General features: G+C 40.7%; 1 protein-coding gene across 1 annotated transcript in view; it reads left to right on the top strand.

The window, feature by feature from the left end:
- Nucleotides 1-19474, top strand: part of LOC111574184 (cadherin-4-like) — a 232095-nt gene that overhangs the window by 183712 nt on the left and 28909 nt on the right. Inside the window, exons 6-9 of the mRNA XM_023278621.3 lie at nt 4261-4416; nt 10554-10698; nt 15316-15488; nt 18860-18997. Coding sequence (XP_023134389.2) covers nt 4261-4416; nt 10554-10698; nt 15316-15488; nt 18860-18997 — 612 coding nt within the window. The remainder of the gene's footprint in view (nt 1-4260; nt 4417-10553; nt 10699-15315; nt 15489-18859; nt 18998-19474) is intronic.

Genomic DNA, 19474 nt, shown 5'->3' with positions numbered 1-19474 from the left:
TCTACGACGGGCACCAGAGCATCACAACTGGACCATGGAGCAATGGAAGATGGTGGCCTGGTACTGATGTGATGAATCATGTTTTCATTGACAAAATGTGGTCAACTTGGTGCATATATGCTGTTTACTTGGAGATGAGATGGCTGCAGGATGCCATGTGAGAAGAAGATGAGCAGGCAGAGGCAGTGTGCTGCTCTGGTTAGTGGTCTGCTCGGAAACGATGGGTCCTGGCGTTCATGTGAGCGTTACTTTGACACAAACTACCTACCTATACATTTACACGCCTTCATGGTAACTATTCCTTGCTCTCAGTGCCCTCTTTCAGCAGGATAGTGCTACCTGCCACACTGCCAAAATGGTTCAGTAATGATTTGAGGAACGTGACAAAGAGCTTAAGATGTTTACTTGGACTCTAAATTCCCCAGATCTCCATTCTGTTGAGCATCTGTAGGATGTTCTGGAAAAATGAGACCCCACCAGAATCTGCTGCTAACATGTTGATTCATAATACCAGAGGACAACTGTGAGATCTTGTGGAGTCCATATCTCAGTCAGAGCTGTGTTAGCCTCACAAAGGGGACCTACACAACATCAGCAGCTAGTTCTGATGTATGTCTGTGCAGTCACACATTTGTGGTTGGATACTTTTAAAAGTGTTAGTTAGCATAAATTTTTAAGCGAGAATTAATTCCTCTGCCTCCCAGTGGCTGTGGTGGTTGAATGGCGCTTCTTTTATTCATTCCGCTCTCTTCATCTCCTCTCCTCTGTTTTCCCCATAGACCCGATGGCGTGATAATTTCTCATTTGATTCAGTTTTGCCTGGCAGAAGGGAGCTAAGCTCACTGATAAGATCTCCTTAAGAACCAGACAAGTTGTCAGTAATGAAGGGAATTGCTTTGATCCGTCGACAAATAGGTCATTTAGACAGTGTCTGGTTTCTGATGCTGGATGATACAGTCATGACTCTCTCTGTCTGCTTCTCTCTCTGTCTCTCAGTCTCACTATAAATCTCTGTAGCTGAGCTCCTCGTCCACTTTCTCTCTCCCCTACACACTCATATACACACAAACTGTTAACGCAACAGAGGAAAAAGAAAGAAGAAAAGCAAAACAGATTTTGATTATTACTGGCACTCCTGAAAATGAACTCTTTTGTTATTTAATATCCAATAGAGACATTTTGTGTGTGTTTTTGTGTGTCTCTGCGTGAGGTACGAGATAGTATTGTAGCAAGACGAGCAGGAGCAAGAGTTTCCTTCGTTTCATTAAAGTAAAATAAAAAGTGCTTATGCGGTTATGAGGAGCTCTTAGTGTTCGTCTCATGCTGGGCCTTTTTTCAACACATTCCCTCCATTTCTAAAGTCAAAATGGCAGAATGACAGTGTGAGCTGCTCACTATAGAAATGACATCCCGCCTGTCACAGTATTCTGTAATAAAAGTAAGGGACTGATAACGTGCAACAACAACAGTTAGCGGATTCATTTTCATGACATCCATCACTGGATCTGACCATGTCTATATACATGAGTTTTATTGCTTTCGTTATTAATCATTCCCCAGACATCATTCCTTTGCCATCATTTGTCAGTTCTGAACTATCCAAACAGGTTTTTGTGCGAGAATTGGAGGCAAAACAATGTTCAAACCTAAACCTTCCTTGAGATCATTAGTTGGCATAAACAAAGTCTTTGTGCGCTGGAGACAACATAATTGTGCGTGCCTGAATACACATGTATGCCCGTGCAATCATGCACAAATATTTGGTGGAAACAGATGAGGATAAAGATTCTGGCGCCGTCCCTCAACAGTCTTATGAGCATCTACGTGAACGTTGTGGGAGGGAGAGCTAATTGGCTGGAATGACTGCGGAAAACATGCAGCTGAATACCCCCCACCCCTCACCCAAAGCAGGACAACTTGGAAACGGGTGGGAAATCAGGGGGGCGGGGAAAACCCAAATGGAATTATAGAGAGCTATCACTTCCTAACTGGTGAGGATTTATACGCCACTGCCAAGGCCAACGGATTGAAGTAATTTCATTTATCATGCATGGCTTCTGTCCCCACAGAGACCTGAAGCAAAGAGAGGGAGAGAGAGTGATGAGAGTACAGCAGAGGGGAGAGATGAGAAGAAAGGGGAGGAGAAGAGATGAGAGAGAGAGGGAGTTGGAAAAGAGAAGGGAGGGCAGAGGAAAAGAGAGACAAGGAGAGGGGAGGAGAAGAGAGGGATAAATGAGGGGCTACACTTTGTCAGTCGAATGTGTAATAATTGGTTGTACTTTCTAATGTGATGGGAGAGGTATAGGAGTCGCCGTGCTGCAGCGTCTTTTCACTTTGCATATACAGGAGGGTAATGACAGTACACTGGGAGTTCAACTAAGCTGCTTGCTGGATATTTGTTAGTTTGTTGGTGTTTAACGGCTGGAGTTTCTTTGAAGTAATAGCAGTCGATGCCTGCAGCTCGTTAATTATCGTAGCTGTCAGCAGTAATTCACTGAGATATGTGCAAAGCATTCTGACGTTCTCCTCCTTCTATTCCCCAAAGAAAACACACATATATACATGCACAAATAGAATTAGTGGGCTGTTATGACAGCTCGTCTTGCATTCATAGAGGGAAAGTGTCTATAAATGATCCCACTTGTTTGATTGTAACGCCGGATTCATCTAACAGAGACCTGATGATAAAGTTAATACCGATGAAGAGGAAGTGAAGGAAAGTAGGCATAATAGCAGTTTCTGTAATGGTGACAGGTTTTTATTCCACAAGACTGAAAAGTCAGGATGACACCTGCCTAATACTATATGTCCTTCCCTTGTCCTTGTTAGTTGCTCCAGCTATTTTCTCAGCAGGCCAGAATTCCTGGCGTGTCAAAAGTGTGGCTAAATTGGTTCCTCGAGTGGTGAAAGATGGAGACAACTTTGGACAGTCTTACTCTTCGGGTGCACTCAGGCTCGCGACTGAAATAGTCATTGATTAGAAGAAAAAGGTTGGCCATTCAAACGTGTGTGTGTTTGTGTGTCTGTACAGTATGTGCCTGCATACTAGAGTAAGTGTATGATTGAGTCATTTTGATACACCAGCTGATTTCACGGGTTGTCATGTAGTTAATGGACAGAAATGGGATGCTTGGAGGTTTGGTCTCTATTTGGGCCCTAAATTGAATAACTCTTCCAAATGAGTCCCAATTACACAGCACTTCAGTCCAAATCACAGGCCTAGCAGTGCACTTAATGCACCTATTAGTTGCCTATCTGGCAAGGAAAGCTGAACCAAAAAGCAGGACTATTTTTCAGAATATATTCTGCTTCCCGTGTCCCACAGTTATTAAATAATTTTCTTCTTGTGTGCACCGTCTAGATTTGAGACTTATTTTCTTCTTCACCCATTTTGCCTCTGCAAAATTTGTTTATTGTTGTGTTTTCTGTTCCCTAATTACACAGCAATTACCGTCTCATATTTTCACTTTCCTATCTAATTGTCATTTTTGTTCAAAACTTGTCTGTGGTCTTGTTGTGGCTCCAGCAAGTCTTTATAAATCTCTACCTGACTGTCAACATAAACAGCAAATATATGTTGATTTCATTTCTCCCTCCCCAGAATATTGAATTCAATTTATTTTTCTTTTTGCAGCAGTCCACTTCTGCCAAACAGAATGCATAGCAACACTAATGGAATCCTTGAATACATAGAGGAAGGAAATGCCAAACTGTGATAAGTGTGTGTGTGTCTGTGTGTGTGTTTGCTTGCATTCCCCCTGTTGTTGAGACCTAACTCTGTTTACACAATCCCATTGTGAGGACCCAATTTCCTTTTGGGGACACAAAGCAAGTTTCTATAATGTAAATCCTTATATTTTAAAGTTAAGGGTGTGTAACTCTTAAGGTCAGGCAAATAATGGGTATGGCACTCATACCCACTATTTGCCTGACCTTAAGGTGAGGCCCAGCCTCTAAGAAATTTATGTAAAACAATGTAATGTCCTGTGAATTGATGGAAAGTTGAATCTGTTTATATGCCTGTGAATAATATTCTGAGGACAAAATTATGAAACTCCATTGCTGCATGTCACAACCTGGTCCTTGAATAACAAACACTTCACAGACTAAATTGCACCATAAGGAGTCATCTGAGAATGGAAACAACGTGTGCAAGAGAGAAACAGGGACATAAAACCAGTAAGAGAAAAGGTTGCAGGCTCACTGAAATGCAGCGTGAGACCTCAACTCTTGACTGATTGTTTTTCTGTTGTGATGCAGATTCGTTCAGACCAGGACCAGGACATCTCAATCCGATACAGCATCACTGGAGTTGGAGCAGATCAACCACCCAACGAGGTGTTCAATATCGACCCTGTGCTTGGGAAGATGTTTGTCACCAAACCTCTTGATCGAGAACATCGCTCTTCTTATCATGTGAGTCTCTCCGCCTCGCAGATGGTGGAATGAATCATGGAATTTCCAGTTTCCACCTTTTCATTTGCAGGTTTTGCAGCACTGCGCGAAAACATCTGGACGAGGTGAAGTATAAGTCAGAGAATGTAGTAATTAATCATTCAGCTCCCCTCCAGTCACACTGCCTTTCTCATAGCTGGAAAACCACTGCAGTACCACATGACAGAATGACTCACAGAAAAGTGAGAAAAATAACAAAACATTCAATGATCCACAATATTGCTTAATTTCTGAGCTCTCATCCCTGAGTGCACAATTAGATTGACGTTTGTGATTGTCTTATTTGTTTCCCAACTGAGAGATGCATGAAAAGATAGACCGCTGATTTTTGAGCCCTATAACCAGCAGCCAGTTAGCATAGCTTAGCATAGACCCTCAAAGAAGGCCGACAGTGATCCTGGCTCTGTTCCCAAATTTTGCTTCATCACAACTTAAGCTCTTACTAATGACCATTTCACTTGCTCACTCTTGCTCATGGAAATGTTAGAATAAAGGCGGGATATAATAGGAAGTTATGTGCTGTCAAGGCCACAGTCTGGGCGCAGTGACTTCCTGGGGTCTTGATGGCATGATGAGGTTGCCAAGCAACTAACAAAGACCGCACTGACAAGTCTATGCATGAGGAAAAATTAGAGGGGCAGGTATGCAGATTTTTTTCGCCTTTGGACAGAGCCTAACTAGTTTCCCTGTGCCTACCAGTCTTTATGTTAATATAAGTTAATCACCTCCTGGCTGTAGCCTAGCTTTACATTTAGCATACATTCATGAGAGTGGCATCAATCTTGTTTAATCTCATTCTCAGTGTGAAAGCAAATAAGTATAATTTGCAATATGTCTTTTAGAATATCCCTTAACTGCCACTGTGAATGTACTCTCCATGAAGGGAGCTGACCTTCAAACGGCTATTCAGCCAGTAGAAATCTGTAGTTCAGCCTCTGATGTTAATGCTAGAATATAATAAAGGCTGCATAATTAGACTTCCTCTGTGCAAATTTCAAAAGCACCCACAAATTCCTCTAAAGCATATTGTTAGTTTAACCTGTGCATAAACAGTATTATAAGAATGTTTTTGGCCCGATGCAGCATATACTGCCATCTATTATTTTTCTGTGCATGCTGTGTTTTTTTTGACAAAATAGCAACACCTGCACTGCCTCATTTGAATGAAACTTCCGTCTCTCTGTGCCTCTGCTGTCACATTTGTGCTGTGCATGCTGTTCTAGGTACAGAGATACAAAACACTTGGGAAAACTGCATTTAAATTTGAAGAAAGTGCTAACTTGTTGTATTGCTGCTTAAGCTAGTCTTTCCACTCATCCCTCTGCTGCAAGAAGACACTGTGCTGTAGTGAGCAACAACGCAGGGTTCATCAATTTCAGTTTGCATCTCTGGTTTTTCTCTGCCTCTGTACCTGCCACTATCTTTGTATTTATATGGAGACCTAGGCTGAGTTACGATCCTGGTGAGCTGGCAAGTCTAACCTTTCAGCGGGAGGTGAGCAGATTTATACCCAAGAGAAGCTCCAATCAATGAGATGATTTGTTAAGAAAGCTGGGTGTTTGCAAAAGGCTGCCTAAGTTAACTGCATGTTTGTTGTAGAGGAAGTGTTAGTCGGTATGGAACACAAAGTGCGGTGGGAATCCAGATGAGATGTATAGAAAGGTGTTGCAGTGCAATTAGTGCCTTCAGTTGTCGGGCAACATGAAAGCAGCATGAAACATGGACATTCTCCATCCAAGAGCCTTAGAGTCAGGGAAGGTTTTATTTATAAGCATTGTTATCCAGGAAGCTACAACACACACAAAGTTAGTATTTGACTTTGTGGTCTTTCTTTTGTTTACTTCATATTTCATGCAAGGACAGAACAAACGGTCTGGTTCTTTTTATTTCAAAAAGAATAAGCAGTCTGAAATTCAAAACCGACCATGCAACAAGATGCATTCTTATGAGGGGGGAAAAACCTTAAAGCTTCTGGGTCTGCTGTTATCTCTATCAGGATTCTGCCCCTTGCCAAATGCGGAGCGTTGCCTAGTACGGTGTGTTTTCTCCCCCTTCCTTTCAAGATAATAACTTTAATGTGGGCCCAGAATTACATTTTGCCTTCCTTAAACATGGCGGTAATCTCTGACTCCTGCTGTTATTGAATTAGGGTGTGGGTTCATGCGGGATGGAGGGATGAGGGTGGGTAAAGATAAGGGGCCTGGCTCCTAGCCTGTTACAGCACACAAGATGTGATATGCTATGGCAGCACACGGATATTGGGTGCAGGACAGATCAGACAATGCGGTGGAAAAAGTAAAGTCAAATTAACCTTAGGGGGACCTGAAGACGCAATTTTGGTGGAGGTGCAGAGTGGAAGCAGACGGCTGAGAGGAGGTGATGAGCAGCAGTGGAGAGGATCTTCACCTCTCTGAGAGACGATGTCGATGGAGAATGCTACTTATTCTATTTCCTGCCACAGCGAGCCTGGAGGCTATTTTATTTATCTGGCTCTCATGCTCCTGCAGTGGCCAGGTAGCGTTTTCCTATCAGGCGTGCTCAGATGGAAACAGCACCATTCCCTTAGTTCTCCATATATGATCTGTAAAAGCTGTGTTATATTTCGGATTTCCTACCATCTGTTCTTAGCATGTTTTCATTTTTCTGCCAGTCCCTTCCAATTTTGTCTCGTTTCCTCTTCCTTTAGCTTTGCTTTTGATGCATATCCCCTCCATCAAGTAAGGTGGAGGTCCTTCACCTGAAATTGATTGCTGATGTTTCTACAGAATAAATATTTAGCAGCCTGTGTTGTTAGGAGCAGGATGTAGATAGTATCTACGATATAAACTAAACATCGCCAGTGCTTCCAGCTGACAGTAATATCACTGAATAAGTCATGTTCAGGGATATAAACATTCCCAGGTAAGGTGAAGGGAATCAAAACTGCTTTAGATGGAGAGAGCTGAGGAGTTTGTTTGACCTTCATGTATGGAGCGAAAAAACAAACCACAGGCATTTACGGAAACTCAACATTTCCCTGATAATTCTGCTATTTTCTCTGCTCTCATTTTCATTCGTTCAGGTTTTTTTTTCTCTAGACTTCACAAGAGTGAAAGCAGTAAGGACTTACTTTACAGCCTGTATTGATTCCAGTAATAACTTCATGTCCAAACTTTGTGAGAAATCCTAGTTGGTGATTCCATTGATCTGAGCACAGCTGAGTTGAATTTGAGATGGGCTGACTGTGTTTGGGGAGTCAGAGGAAAGTGAAGAGATTTCAGGACTCCCTTTCAAACAAAACCAGACAGAATGTTGGCCAGGGATCCAACACAGTGATTCTCAAACAGACACCTTGCTTTTACAACAGAGGCAACTTCCAATGAAATAAGATGTTTCTTGTTTTGGTTTCTGCTGAGATAAAAACTTCTGGGGACTAGGGGTAAAAAAGATAAGAAGTTAGGAGAACGAACATGATCGCAAAGGCAATTTTTCTGTAAGAAGAATATCCTTATTTTTACTTCTGACCATACTTAATGTTGTTTTTGGTTTGGGAGCTTTTTTTGTGAAGTTTTTATGCTGTGTAATTCAATAATGTTGATTTAATCAACCTGTGCAGACAGTGCAAAGGTGTTTGTTTTTTTTGGGGGGGGGGTTTGGCTTTAGGGTTGCACATAAAAAACAATTGCTTTCACTTGGTTAGTGTTTTATTTATGTTGTTTCTCCCTTTGTTTGGTCCAGGGAGGCATTCCGGTGTTCTTCAACCTGACAGAATATGAATAGTATTTATAGGTGCTTTAGATGTTCAGATTGTTATCTATCAAACAATACCGTCAGGGAGATATCTGATGAGCTCCAAATTTATTCAGTGGCAAAACAATAGCCCCTAACATAGAGCCAAAGTCCTAACGAATTGTCTTTTGCATCAAGGGGTCCTGCATAATATAGGCCTCCTCAAAGCTCTCATCAGCATCCTCAGGTTAGTCTGGGATTGCAGAAGCAAATCAGACAAAAACATTCAAATCCACTGAAGTACTATGGAAAGTTCTGCAAGTCCTTAGGAACAGCCTACCTTGAGAATGTCTGCACTGATGTACCTCGAAAAGAAACTGTGCTGTTTCAAAGACAAAGGGTGGTCACACGATAGTCTGTCTGTAAAAAAAATTTCCACCCTCATACAATTGTCTTCAAAAGCAAAATAAGCTATAGAGACAAAAATATTTTTTGTACCACGCTGTAAATATGTTTATTTGTGCTGTATAGTCGGACATTTTAACATGAGATTGTATAGGGATTGATTAATTCAGAAGAGCCTCAAATGGTCTTTCAAAGAACTGCAGTTTTGGGCTTATTTTTTAACTGCAGATTGTTCCTTGGATCACACTAAGGCCTTGTCCACACGTAGCCAGGTATCTCACAAAACGAAGATATTTTTCTACGATTCGGCCTATCATCCACACAAAAACGCAGATTTACGTCATCAAAAACGATTCTTTTTAAAAACTCCGACCAAAGTGAAGATTTGCGAATTCTCCGTTTTATGCGTCTGCATGTGGACATCAGTAACCGGGGTTTTGCGTTTCGAAACGTCACCGCCTGCGACAAAATATGTTCTTACATCACATATGAGACCTGTGTTTACATTCGGTAACAGTATGGATGCTCTCACAAGGTTTTGGGCGCCGTTTCTTGTACAGGCGCTTTTTACTTGCTTGTTTGTACAAGCCCAGATACTGCTCCACATTCAACAACACAGGCGAAGGACGACGTTAAGGACGGTTATTCTCCACCACCTTGCTAGGATTTGGGGAACTACTGCCACCTAAAGGTCCGGCATGCTTATGAATGTGCTGAAAAACGCACTTATGCGGTTACGTGTGGATGAAGTTTTTTTCTAAAAACGAGGTGGTGTGTTCGTAAGTTTTTTTCTAGACGGAGGGGGAAGGTTTAATATTCGGAATATTCGGTTTTACAAAAATCCTGCTACGTGTGGACAAGGCCTAAATGTTTATTCAATGTAGATTTTTTTTATTTGTTTGTTTTTGCAGCATTTTGTATGAAGATAACTGAAAATTTAAAAGCAAAAATATATACAATATTAATTTGGAAAATGTGCTAATTTTATTTTTAGTGTTTCAAACTTTGGAAGAGTACAGTTTATTAATGTAGGAAATAATACATTGCAGTGTGCAAATATTTATTAATTCAGTAACTGTGGAACTAAGTAATAGATAAGAATAATTGATAGAGGTCTCATGTAAGATACATAAAAATAAATCATAAAATATATACAACATGCAAAGGAAATAAAACAGAACTAGACTAGTCCAAAATGGTCTGATATAAAATTTTTGACACCAGACATCAGTATTTGTCTAAGGAACACTGTCTTTTTTCCTTAGATTTAATGGTTGATGCTCATAAAGATTTAATTTTTATTAAAATGATACATCTCCTACCTGGAAATCCAGATATAAAGCAACATTTGCATTTAATTTTACCAAAAAACATTCAGAGAGGATGGAAGTATCGATTTTTCATTTCTGATTAGTGCTCTGCAGAGTTTGCTGTCAGGATGCTTGTATAACCTTCACCAATCATAAGTTTAGGGCAGCTACAGCCTGACAGGCAAAACTAGGGGCTGCAAACATCCTTTTCACTGCTCCCAAATCTGTGAACTAATGGCAAAATCTTAAGATGAGTCAATTGAATGTGTAAACATTTTCATCAGCTTCTATTTTCTGCCACCTGGGTTTTGGCTACTGGGCAGTTAGATGGGGCTATTTAAACAGATGTTAGTAAGTAAATCAAACTGAAACTGCAGAAGTGGTGGGGTCAAAAAATGGGGGGTTTGAAATGTGATTGTGTATGCACCGTCCATCCCAAGTAGAAAAGTAACCTTGGTGTAGATAGATAAGTGCTAGCTGCATAGACGCTTGTTCATTTTATGTTTTTCTCATCAAACATCAAATGTTTGCCTCAGTAATTTTCTCCATAAGCCCAATACAAGCACTCATCAAAGACCCACATTGAATTATTTATCATTTCAAGACTTTCTGCTCCTGTAATAGCAATTATGGGCTGTAATCTGAACCTATTTCTTCTGTTCCTGTGTCTTCCAGCTGCGAGCCCATGCTGTGGACATGAATGGGAACCAGGTCGAGAACCCCATCGATCTGTACATCTTCGTCATCGATATGAATGACAACAGACCTGAGTTCAAAAACCAGGTGTACAATGGCTCTGTGGATGAAGGCTCTAAACCAGGTAATGGTGCACGAATGGGTGGTTAAATTCACAAAAAGATGCCAATTACAGAACAGGCATTTGCATTATGAAAAATTAAGAAATGTTTGGAAGGGTGACATATACAGGTGGACAGAAGAAGAGCAGCTAGTATATCAGGAGAGATTGCTGTCGTATGATATGCCAGTAAATATTTAATGCAACAGAGAATTTTCTATTCCCCTTGATTTAGCAGACAGACGGAGAATCTGTCTCCTACAGTGGCTTTTCATTTAGCCTGGTGCAGCAGCGGTCATAAACCAAAGAGGGTGCTCAGGCTGGAGAGGAGATTGAGGATTAAATGTACCACGCTGTAGCACCACTGGGTCATTTTATGATGAGCTCTCTGTGTGCAACTGTGTGTGAGTGTGATGAGCCACAGTTTATTGCACCAGAGGTGATCTCAAGAGGCGTCCAGGTGCTCATTTCCTTTTCTTTCTTTGCTGTCTTTCTTTCCAACTTTCTTTATTTCTTTATTTCATTGCTTTCTTCTTTCTCTGTTTTTTCTTTCCTCTGTGCTGCCATCCCTTCTCCCTCAGCTTTGCCCCACACAGCACACCGGTCTCTGCGGCATGCATGACATTCAGCTGAACAATAATCATAAAAAGAGAGAGTTTTAGAATTTAGAGCTCCAGTGGTTTCAATGGAAGGCCAATTACAGACTTGAATTAGTTTGCAAATTAAAGAGTCATTATGGGGACCTAATCCTGTCAGGCACAGCTTAGGACGCCCGTACAAAGGGTCCACATTAAACCCCCTAAGAGTGCAGCTTAATGAAATTACTCCGGCGATGTGTGACACATTGTGATTCTTCATCTCCTTCTCTCTATCCCTCCATCTCTAGAAAAAATAGTGATCAGTGGAGGACTGATAGTCACTCCACTTGGAATCAAACCAAATATGGACTCTGTCCTCTAGTTCTCTCTTTTCCTTTCCCTCCCTCTGTTCCTAACAGCTTTTTTTCCCCCTCGTCTCACTGAGAGGCCTTTAGAGTGCTCCCTCTGGCCGAGTCATTGACAAATGTTGCTTTGAAATGTAATGAAGTTTGAAATGGGAGCTGCGGTTACAATTATCCTCGGACAGGGGCTGTCACTGGCATGATATCCCTATCTCTGGCAATTAGAATCGGCTGCGAGACAGGGAGAACAAGGGGGAGAAAGAGATGGAGAGATTGGGTGACAGGCAGCGATCCCACAGAGTTATATGAATGTGTGGAGGCAGGAAAGCAAACAAGTGGTGCACTCATGGAAGGATAGTAGCTCACTCTCTGCGACTGAGCTGTGTCTGCACACTTCATGCTAGTGCTTGTAGTCAGACTGATTATTGTTAGAACACGTTTGAAATTATCCTGTAAATACAAAATGTAACAAGGGTTATTGAGCTATAAAAAATTATCAGAATTATATATGGAAGTAGTACATGTCCGTGCTTTGCTTGTAGTTGTAATTGTTGAAGTCATTATTATTTACGCAACAGCTGTCCAACATTTATAGATATCAAATTGTAGATATCAATAAACAATATGGAAAGTGTCATGGGACATCCAGTTGGTTTATTAGGTATGTTAATGTATACCTTAAGCAAAATCTGTGTCATTATCACCAATATCAGTCTTTACAATCTGTTTGCAGGATGGTTAAGTCAAGCAGTGCAATGTGCAGGTAGCCTCTTCATAAATGAAATTTATATAAAGACAGGGTAATTTATTTGTAGAAAACAAATAGAAAATGAAGTTAAAGCAAAAGTACATATAACTTTTGCTATACTGCAGCATCTTAGGCCAAAAAAAAAGAACAAAATAATGCTAAAGTTTCAGTTGTGTAAGTCATTTGCTTGTTTGCATTCTTTTCAGTAGTTTTGCAGTAATCAACATCATTATGATTTTAATAGATTCCCAATAAAATATATAAATTTAACAAACAATACACGACTTTGCATCTGAAGAAGCCACCTCATTCCATGTGTAATCTCCATTCTGTGATCTCAATCTGATTGGCTACAAACTACCAATATGAACCTATGAACACTGATGGATATATGTTGTAAAGATCTCAATATTTTGTCAATAAGATTTTTTATTTTTTGTTGAAAATGTATATCGGTTCCAAATATCAGTAAATGGTCTCATAGATTACTAATAAACGGTATTGATATTGGCCCTGAAAAAAAAGCACATTTGTCCACCCCTACAGCAAACTGATGTAGTAACGTCAGTTACATAATATCGGGGGATAGTTCACATTAGGTACGTGGTCACACCAGACAATTTGAATCTGTAGCATCAGAACACTTTCAGTGTCCATTAAAAATATGTACTATTCAAACATTTCTTTAATATCAGTTTCCGTGAAGAAGCCTCACGTACAATGTGGCAAAGTAAAAGAGGAAAAGACATAGGCACACAAATAAGAAATATGGATAACAATGACAGTAAAAGCTATTCAAAGACAAAGTTGGTAAACTAATGAAAACATTACAACAAATGAATCACAAATGAACCAACTGAAACAAATAAGTAAAGTAAAATAAGATCAAATAGACATCTGAATTGCACTAAGGACAAAAATGAATCAAGCTTTAGATTGTTCTGCAGGTTATTACAGGTTGCAGGCACACAGACAGCCAGCTCTGGCAATCCAGGGCAGTCGTTTGAGGACAGACATTAAAAGACAGCAACGAAGTATCATGAGGGTAAAAAATAACCCAAAAAAAAACCTAACAAGAAAAACAATAAGGGCCTTATCAATAAATAAATAAATAGCACTGTCTGTTATGTCTTATAGAGAGGAAGGGCCACCCATCCTCAATGTACAACTCACAGTGATGACTGCTTTTTATCGGCCCAAATCCCAAGATGCTTGTTATTCTTTCAAGATTAGTCCCACTTATGATAGAGATGATCAGATTCATCTGCATTAAGAACTAATATGTCCTTATTGAGTGTGACTTATAACTTGAAAATATTTCATAGCAGAATGTACAGCATCCACACGACATTACAAAGTTGTACCATCAGCATAAGGACGCACATTACAACCAGATACAGAGGAGACAATATCATCTATGTAAAGAGTTAACAGCTCGGGCTTCAGGATTCCATTTGGTGGGACGCCTTTTGTAATTACCACAAATTCTAATTTAACACTCCTAAAAGCAACGCAGCACTGTCTGTGTATAAGGTTTGCTGAAGTTTTTTAAAAGGAAGGAATGATGAACTTCATCAGATACATTTGAATGATCAATAAAAAAGAGCTGCACACTGTTTCCTTTTGTTCAAAGCTGTAATAATAGAATTTAAAACAGAAGTGAGAAAGAAATTGAGCAGTGGTGCTTAAAATTGAATTTGCTGCAGTGAAATGATTTTCAAAATCATTTAAGTTGTTTATTCACAAGAGATTCAGGGATTTTTGTGAGGCATGATAATATAGAGATAAGCCTGTAATTGTGGAGGTTGGATGCTTCACTTTCTTCATGTAATGGGGTTGCATACGCGGCCTTCCAGGCATCTGGAAAAGTAGCAGTAATAGTTATGTAGTTAACTACAACTGGAGTGGCCAGCTTTAAAAAGAAGGGTTTGAGACTTTCTGCAGTGAACTCTTATACTCTACCACTGATAAAGACAGCAGCTGTAAAATTATTCTTTAAGCCATTTAATAAATAAAGCTACACAAATTTCTTTAGGATCTGATATTGAACACCCACCAGCTTTGGCCACAGGAGGAAAGGAGAGAGAGGGCTTACGGTTGATTGAATTCACTGCCTTCTAGAATTTTGCTGGGTTTGGATAAGATTGTGGGACTTTTCTTATTGCAGAGATACATTTTGTTTATAAGTTGCCTAAAAGCAAGCCAGTGACTTGGATCTCGCTTGTCTGGCCATAGCCCAGGCTTTGTTTCTTGCTTTAAGTAGTGATGAACTTTCTGATGAGAAGCAGAGACTTCATCTGTGCTGTTTTCTGTATTTCCTAGAAGGTGCGTCCTTGTCCACTACTATGTTGAGAAAAGGGAAAAAATGATTCAAAACTATTTTGGGCATCATAAAAATCACATTTTAAAAAGTAATTTTCTGAAGGTTTGCTCATTAAAATGCTTAAAAATGCATTTAATCACCGTACGCTGACATAAATTTTTTATTTTGGCACATCTAATGCGAGCTAATAATGACCACTAAAACCAAACTGAAACACTCCTGAAGCACTGAGTTTATCTGTTCAGTTAGTTAAAATCAAGTCAATTAATGATGATCTAAAATCTGGCCTGGCAGGGTCCATAATGATTATGAGAGATTGAAATCAACCAAGGCTTCACCAATTTGAATTATAATTACCTAACATTATCAACTCAGAGTTTTGTAGAGGAGGAGGCCTATATATCTGAGATTTAATAGCTAGGTTCTTTTGACTTTACAAGCTAAAAATTCTAAAAAAAAAAAAAAACTCTTTCTACTCTGATTGCATTAAGAGCCGTGCAAGGAATGCAGGATCTGGTGCATATAGCTATCCTCCATCTCTTGAGTTCTTGTCCATAATCTTGTCTTTTTTATTACAACACGGTTAAGTATATGGCTAAACACTGAGAAATTGTCTTTTTTTTTTATCAGGAACGTACGTGATGCACCTGTCAGCATTCGATGCCGACGACAACACCACGGCTAACGGAATGGTGCGCTATCGAATCCTGTCCCAGACACCACACAGCCCAATCCCTAACATGTTCACCATCAACAGCGAGACTGGGGATATTGTGACAGTGGCGCCTGGTCTTGATCGAGAGGTTGGTGTCCTCCTAAAAAATTTTGTTTGTTATGCAGGTAACGTATTAACAAATTTGGCCAATTAAGCCCCGCAAATAAGGATGTAAAATGCTGTTAATCATTGAAATCTTTGAACTGTTGCATGGTGTGCAGGCTGTCTGAATAAACTATAGCTGGTCAGATGATCCTCCTTTATCTTTATTTATGGAACACCCTCCCTAACAGCATTGTTTACTCTGATGACATTCTGAGATGCGACTTTCAAATGTTCTGCCGCCATTTGTCACCACACACACGCACACGCACACGCACACGCACACACACACACACACACACACACACTGCCATCAACTCATCCCCCCCCCCCCCTTTTTTTTTTTTTTACAGTAAATTGTCTGCGGTCACCTTGTTTATGGAGCTCTAAAAGTTGTGACAAGATCCAAATGTGTTTATTCTGGCAACATGGATGTGCCAGTGACAACTCTGCAAAGAAATCTCCGAGACAGATCATCCTCCCAAACTGTCACCAGTGACAGACCTATTAACAACACATCATGCTGCAGTGGGCTGCTCACGTTGTGTTTTGTGTGGGCATGTGTGTGTGTGTGTGTGTGTGTGTGTGTGAGCATTTGTGTGGTAAAGATAGAGTGGAAATATCTAAGATAGAATGCCCTTGACACCTGTCAGACAAACACAAAAGCCCATATAATCACATCTACACTCGATAAAACACAGGGAATGGAGGGAAAAAAAGGGAACTGAAGGGAGCCATGGAATAAAAACAGAGCAGGGTAGACGGGGATATTACAATGAGGCGGGTGGAAGTGTGTGTGAATTTGGCAAAGAAGATAGGGTGATGGAGACAGAGAAGCAGAATGAGACATGAGGGTGCCAGAGGGAGAGAGTGCTACGAGAGAAACATGGGCTAAAAATGTCTGAGCCGAACCTCCACTGCTTATTTTTACTCTGTTTTATCTGTACATTGCTAATCCAGGCAGTCACCCCAAAACATAGGATTAAACTCCTGCCACACCTAAACACACACACAGAAATATGTTTGTACTTCAAAGGACTCATATTGACATCATTATTTAATGCTTTTCTTTTTAATTACGTTTATCTGGGTTAGCATCACTGGGATCAGTGTTCTCTTTTTCAGGAGCTTTTCAGATCACATCTGTGCTTACATTGTGATCAGAGAACAGCCAGGTGTAAATGAAATTTGCAGAGACTGGCCATATCCTGAAGAAAAACATTAGCCCAAGTGGAGGAAATCCCACTTAACTCTGTTTCTTCCTACATGAAACTTCGGTAAAAAGCTGCAAAATACCTACCTCAGCTGTGGAACAAGTCAAGCCTGTATAGCAGCAGACATTCACTTGGCCTAGGAGTTGCAATGTTTGCGGACAAATACACGAGCCCCACCTACATAATTCATATTTGGAGATATGATCACAGTGAGGCTTGGATAGAGATAATGTTAATGCTTTTTGATACCAGTCCTAAGACCCATGAGGAGATAAAATCGCCAAGACTATTCACTGCACATTCGTACCAGGTGTAAATAATGCCTTGGGATCCCAGGGAATGGTAGTAAGTATCACAAGTCCAGCTCTGGAGATATTCTTAGTCTAAACCTGACCCTAACTTTAACTTTAAACTAACAATTTCCTCTCAAATGACTACTGGAAGAAGTAAGGACCAGCCAGAATGGGCTTACTCCAGATGTAAAGCTGAAATTGGCACACATACATGCTGTCTGTGCACAGACATGAACACCAGCATAAGTGTAAATCTGTCTCTCTGCATGATGTGCTCTCATATATTTGTACTATTATTTTTTGAATACACAGTTTCTGCAGCATACAAATAAATAGTCCTAGACAGCAGATGAGACACTTCAAACCTTGCAAAGAAGAAAAAAAGAGCCTCTGTACTGTACATAAACTTCATACACAGCACAGAGGCTCTGTACTGTACATAAACTTCATACACAGCACACCGCAGTGCTTCCCTAGTCCACTTTTAGTCAGCACTTTGGCCCTTTGAAACTTTGAAAGTTTCTGCATCTCCATTTCCCTTCACAGAGTGAGGTGTTGGAGGTGTTGGGTGTTACAAAAAAAGCAAGAAGAAGGAAAAAAAAAAACCACAGCATCTATTTTTGGTATTCCCCCCTCCCTTGCAACTCAGTAGCGTCCCCCTGCTGCCTCTTATCCTCCCCTCTGTTCTTTACTTTTGAAATGTCTTCTTCCTCTTCTTTGTTAGCTCCCACACTGAGTCTCTTCTAAAGATTTCCACTGGTCTGCAGTGGTCTTTTAAGAGCTTGTTGACAGTAACAGACCTCAGTCCTCCAGAGAAAACTGGGTATGCTGCGGTGTTGTTGCAATGCTGAGAGGTTCAGAGGAGCTCTACATAATTACTCCCTTGTCTAATTAGTGAGAGTGTTGTGTACACGCTGTACACAGGCTGATGGGACAGTCAGGCAAGCACAAGATATGGAGAAAGAGAGGTGTGTGTATGTGTTCTTGTTGGTGTTTGTGGACGCTTGTGTGCATGTGCATGGGTGTTAATGAGAGTGTGTGTACAAGGTTGGAGTTCAGCATCTCATCTAGCATCAAGATGAGAGGAAGTGAGAGGAGCTGTCTAATCCTCCTGACGTGGCGTCCTGCCCTAATTGGAATATTTACTCGGTAATTAGCAGGTGAGAGAGACACTGGGAATGTAATTGGGAATCTCAGTGACGAGACACATTATCCAGACAGTCAGCTCCTGGGCTCCATCCTTCCTGCAGCCCATTAACTGCACCCTGGGACAGAAGACGAGACCAAGAGAGGGAGGAAGAAGGAGGTGGGAAGGGAGCTGCATGGCTAGGAGGAACAGAAATGCGCCTGTGTGCAAAAATACAAATAAGAGAACCATATTTCAGCTTTCAGTGAAGTGACACTGTGTCATCTGAGAAGATGAAATGGCATTTATCATTCCCTCATTTTATTGCTCCATAGATAGTCTATTAATCTCTGTCAGTTGGATCATTGTCTTCACATCTGTCCATCAGTGGCACCGAATAAGAGATGCCTTTGATAACTTTGATGGCATGCTGTACCCACAGGGGGAGGCTTCGCTGTGCAGCCTTCAGATGGTGTGATGTCTGGATACGTTCCACTGAGGAGGTTTCAGCTCAGTCAAATGAAAGACTTCACCCTTGTGATTCTATGTTTCAAATAAAACCATGGACAGCGACTATAAGAACACAGGCGCAGCTTTTGTTCCCCCGGGAGTCACAGTCTGTGGCTGCTGCTGCTGCTGTAGACTCGGGGAAAGAGAAAGATTTTTGCAGATGAATAACGACACACTGATGTATTTTTTTCTTCCTGTTTCTGCCTTTTTACAGAAAGTGTCCCAGTATACCATCATCGTGCAGGCCACGGACATGGAGGGCAACCTGAACTTTGGCCTCTCCAACACAGCCACTGCCATCATCACTGTCACGGACATCAACGACAACCCTCCCATGCTGACCTCCAGAACTGTGAGTTATTACGAATAAGAGGAGAGGAGGGAAGGGGTGACAATTTAGAGAAGGAGGGAGGTTGGGTTCAGAGAGGAGGGTAGAAATGATTAGAATGCTGGAGAAAAACAAAATAAGACAGAAATATATTAGAATAAGAGAGAAAGGGAAAAAGGAAATGACTACAACACTGTGTCATGTTGTTGCAAAGGGAGATTTACACAAGGACAGTGAGTCAGGCCTATGAAGTGAAAAGGATACTCACTCATTTCCTGATAGAGGATACACACACACACACACACACACACACACAAGATAACTAATCCATATCATTGACTTTAATCAGCAAGAAAACTAGAGCCAGCAAATGGTTAATGACTGTTGTCATGATAGTGATATTTAAAATGATGATTACATTACAGAAGGTCATTATTGAGAGTGAGGTAAAAATTAAAAGTCTAAAGCAATGCACTGTATTATATCACTGGTGGTACATTT

The sequence above is a fragment of the Amphiprion ocellaris genome, chromosome 8 (assembly GCF_022539595.1).
Source record: "Amphiprion ocellaris isolate individual 3 ecotype Okinawa chromosome 8, ASM2253959v1, whole genome shotgun sequence".
Classification (NCBI taxonomy): domain Eukaryota; kingdom Metazoa; phylum Chordata; class Actinopteri; family Pomacentridae; genus Amphiprion; species Amphiprion ocellaris.
Note: the sequence above shows the minus strand (reverse complement) of the source record. Positions and strands in the feature narration are given on the sequence as shown.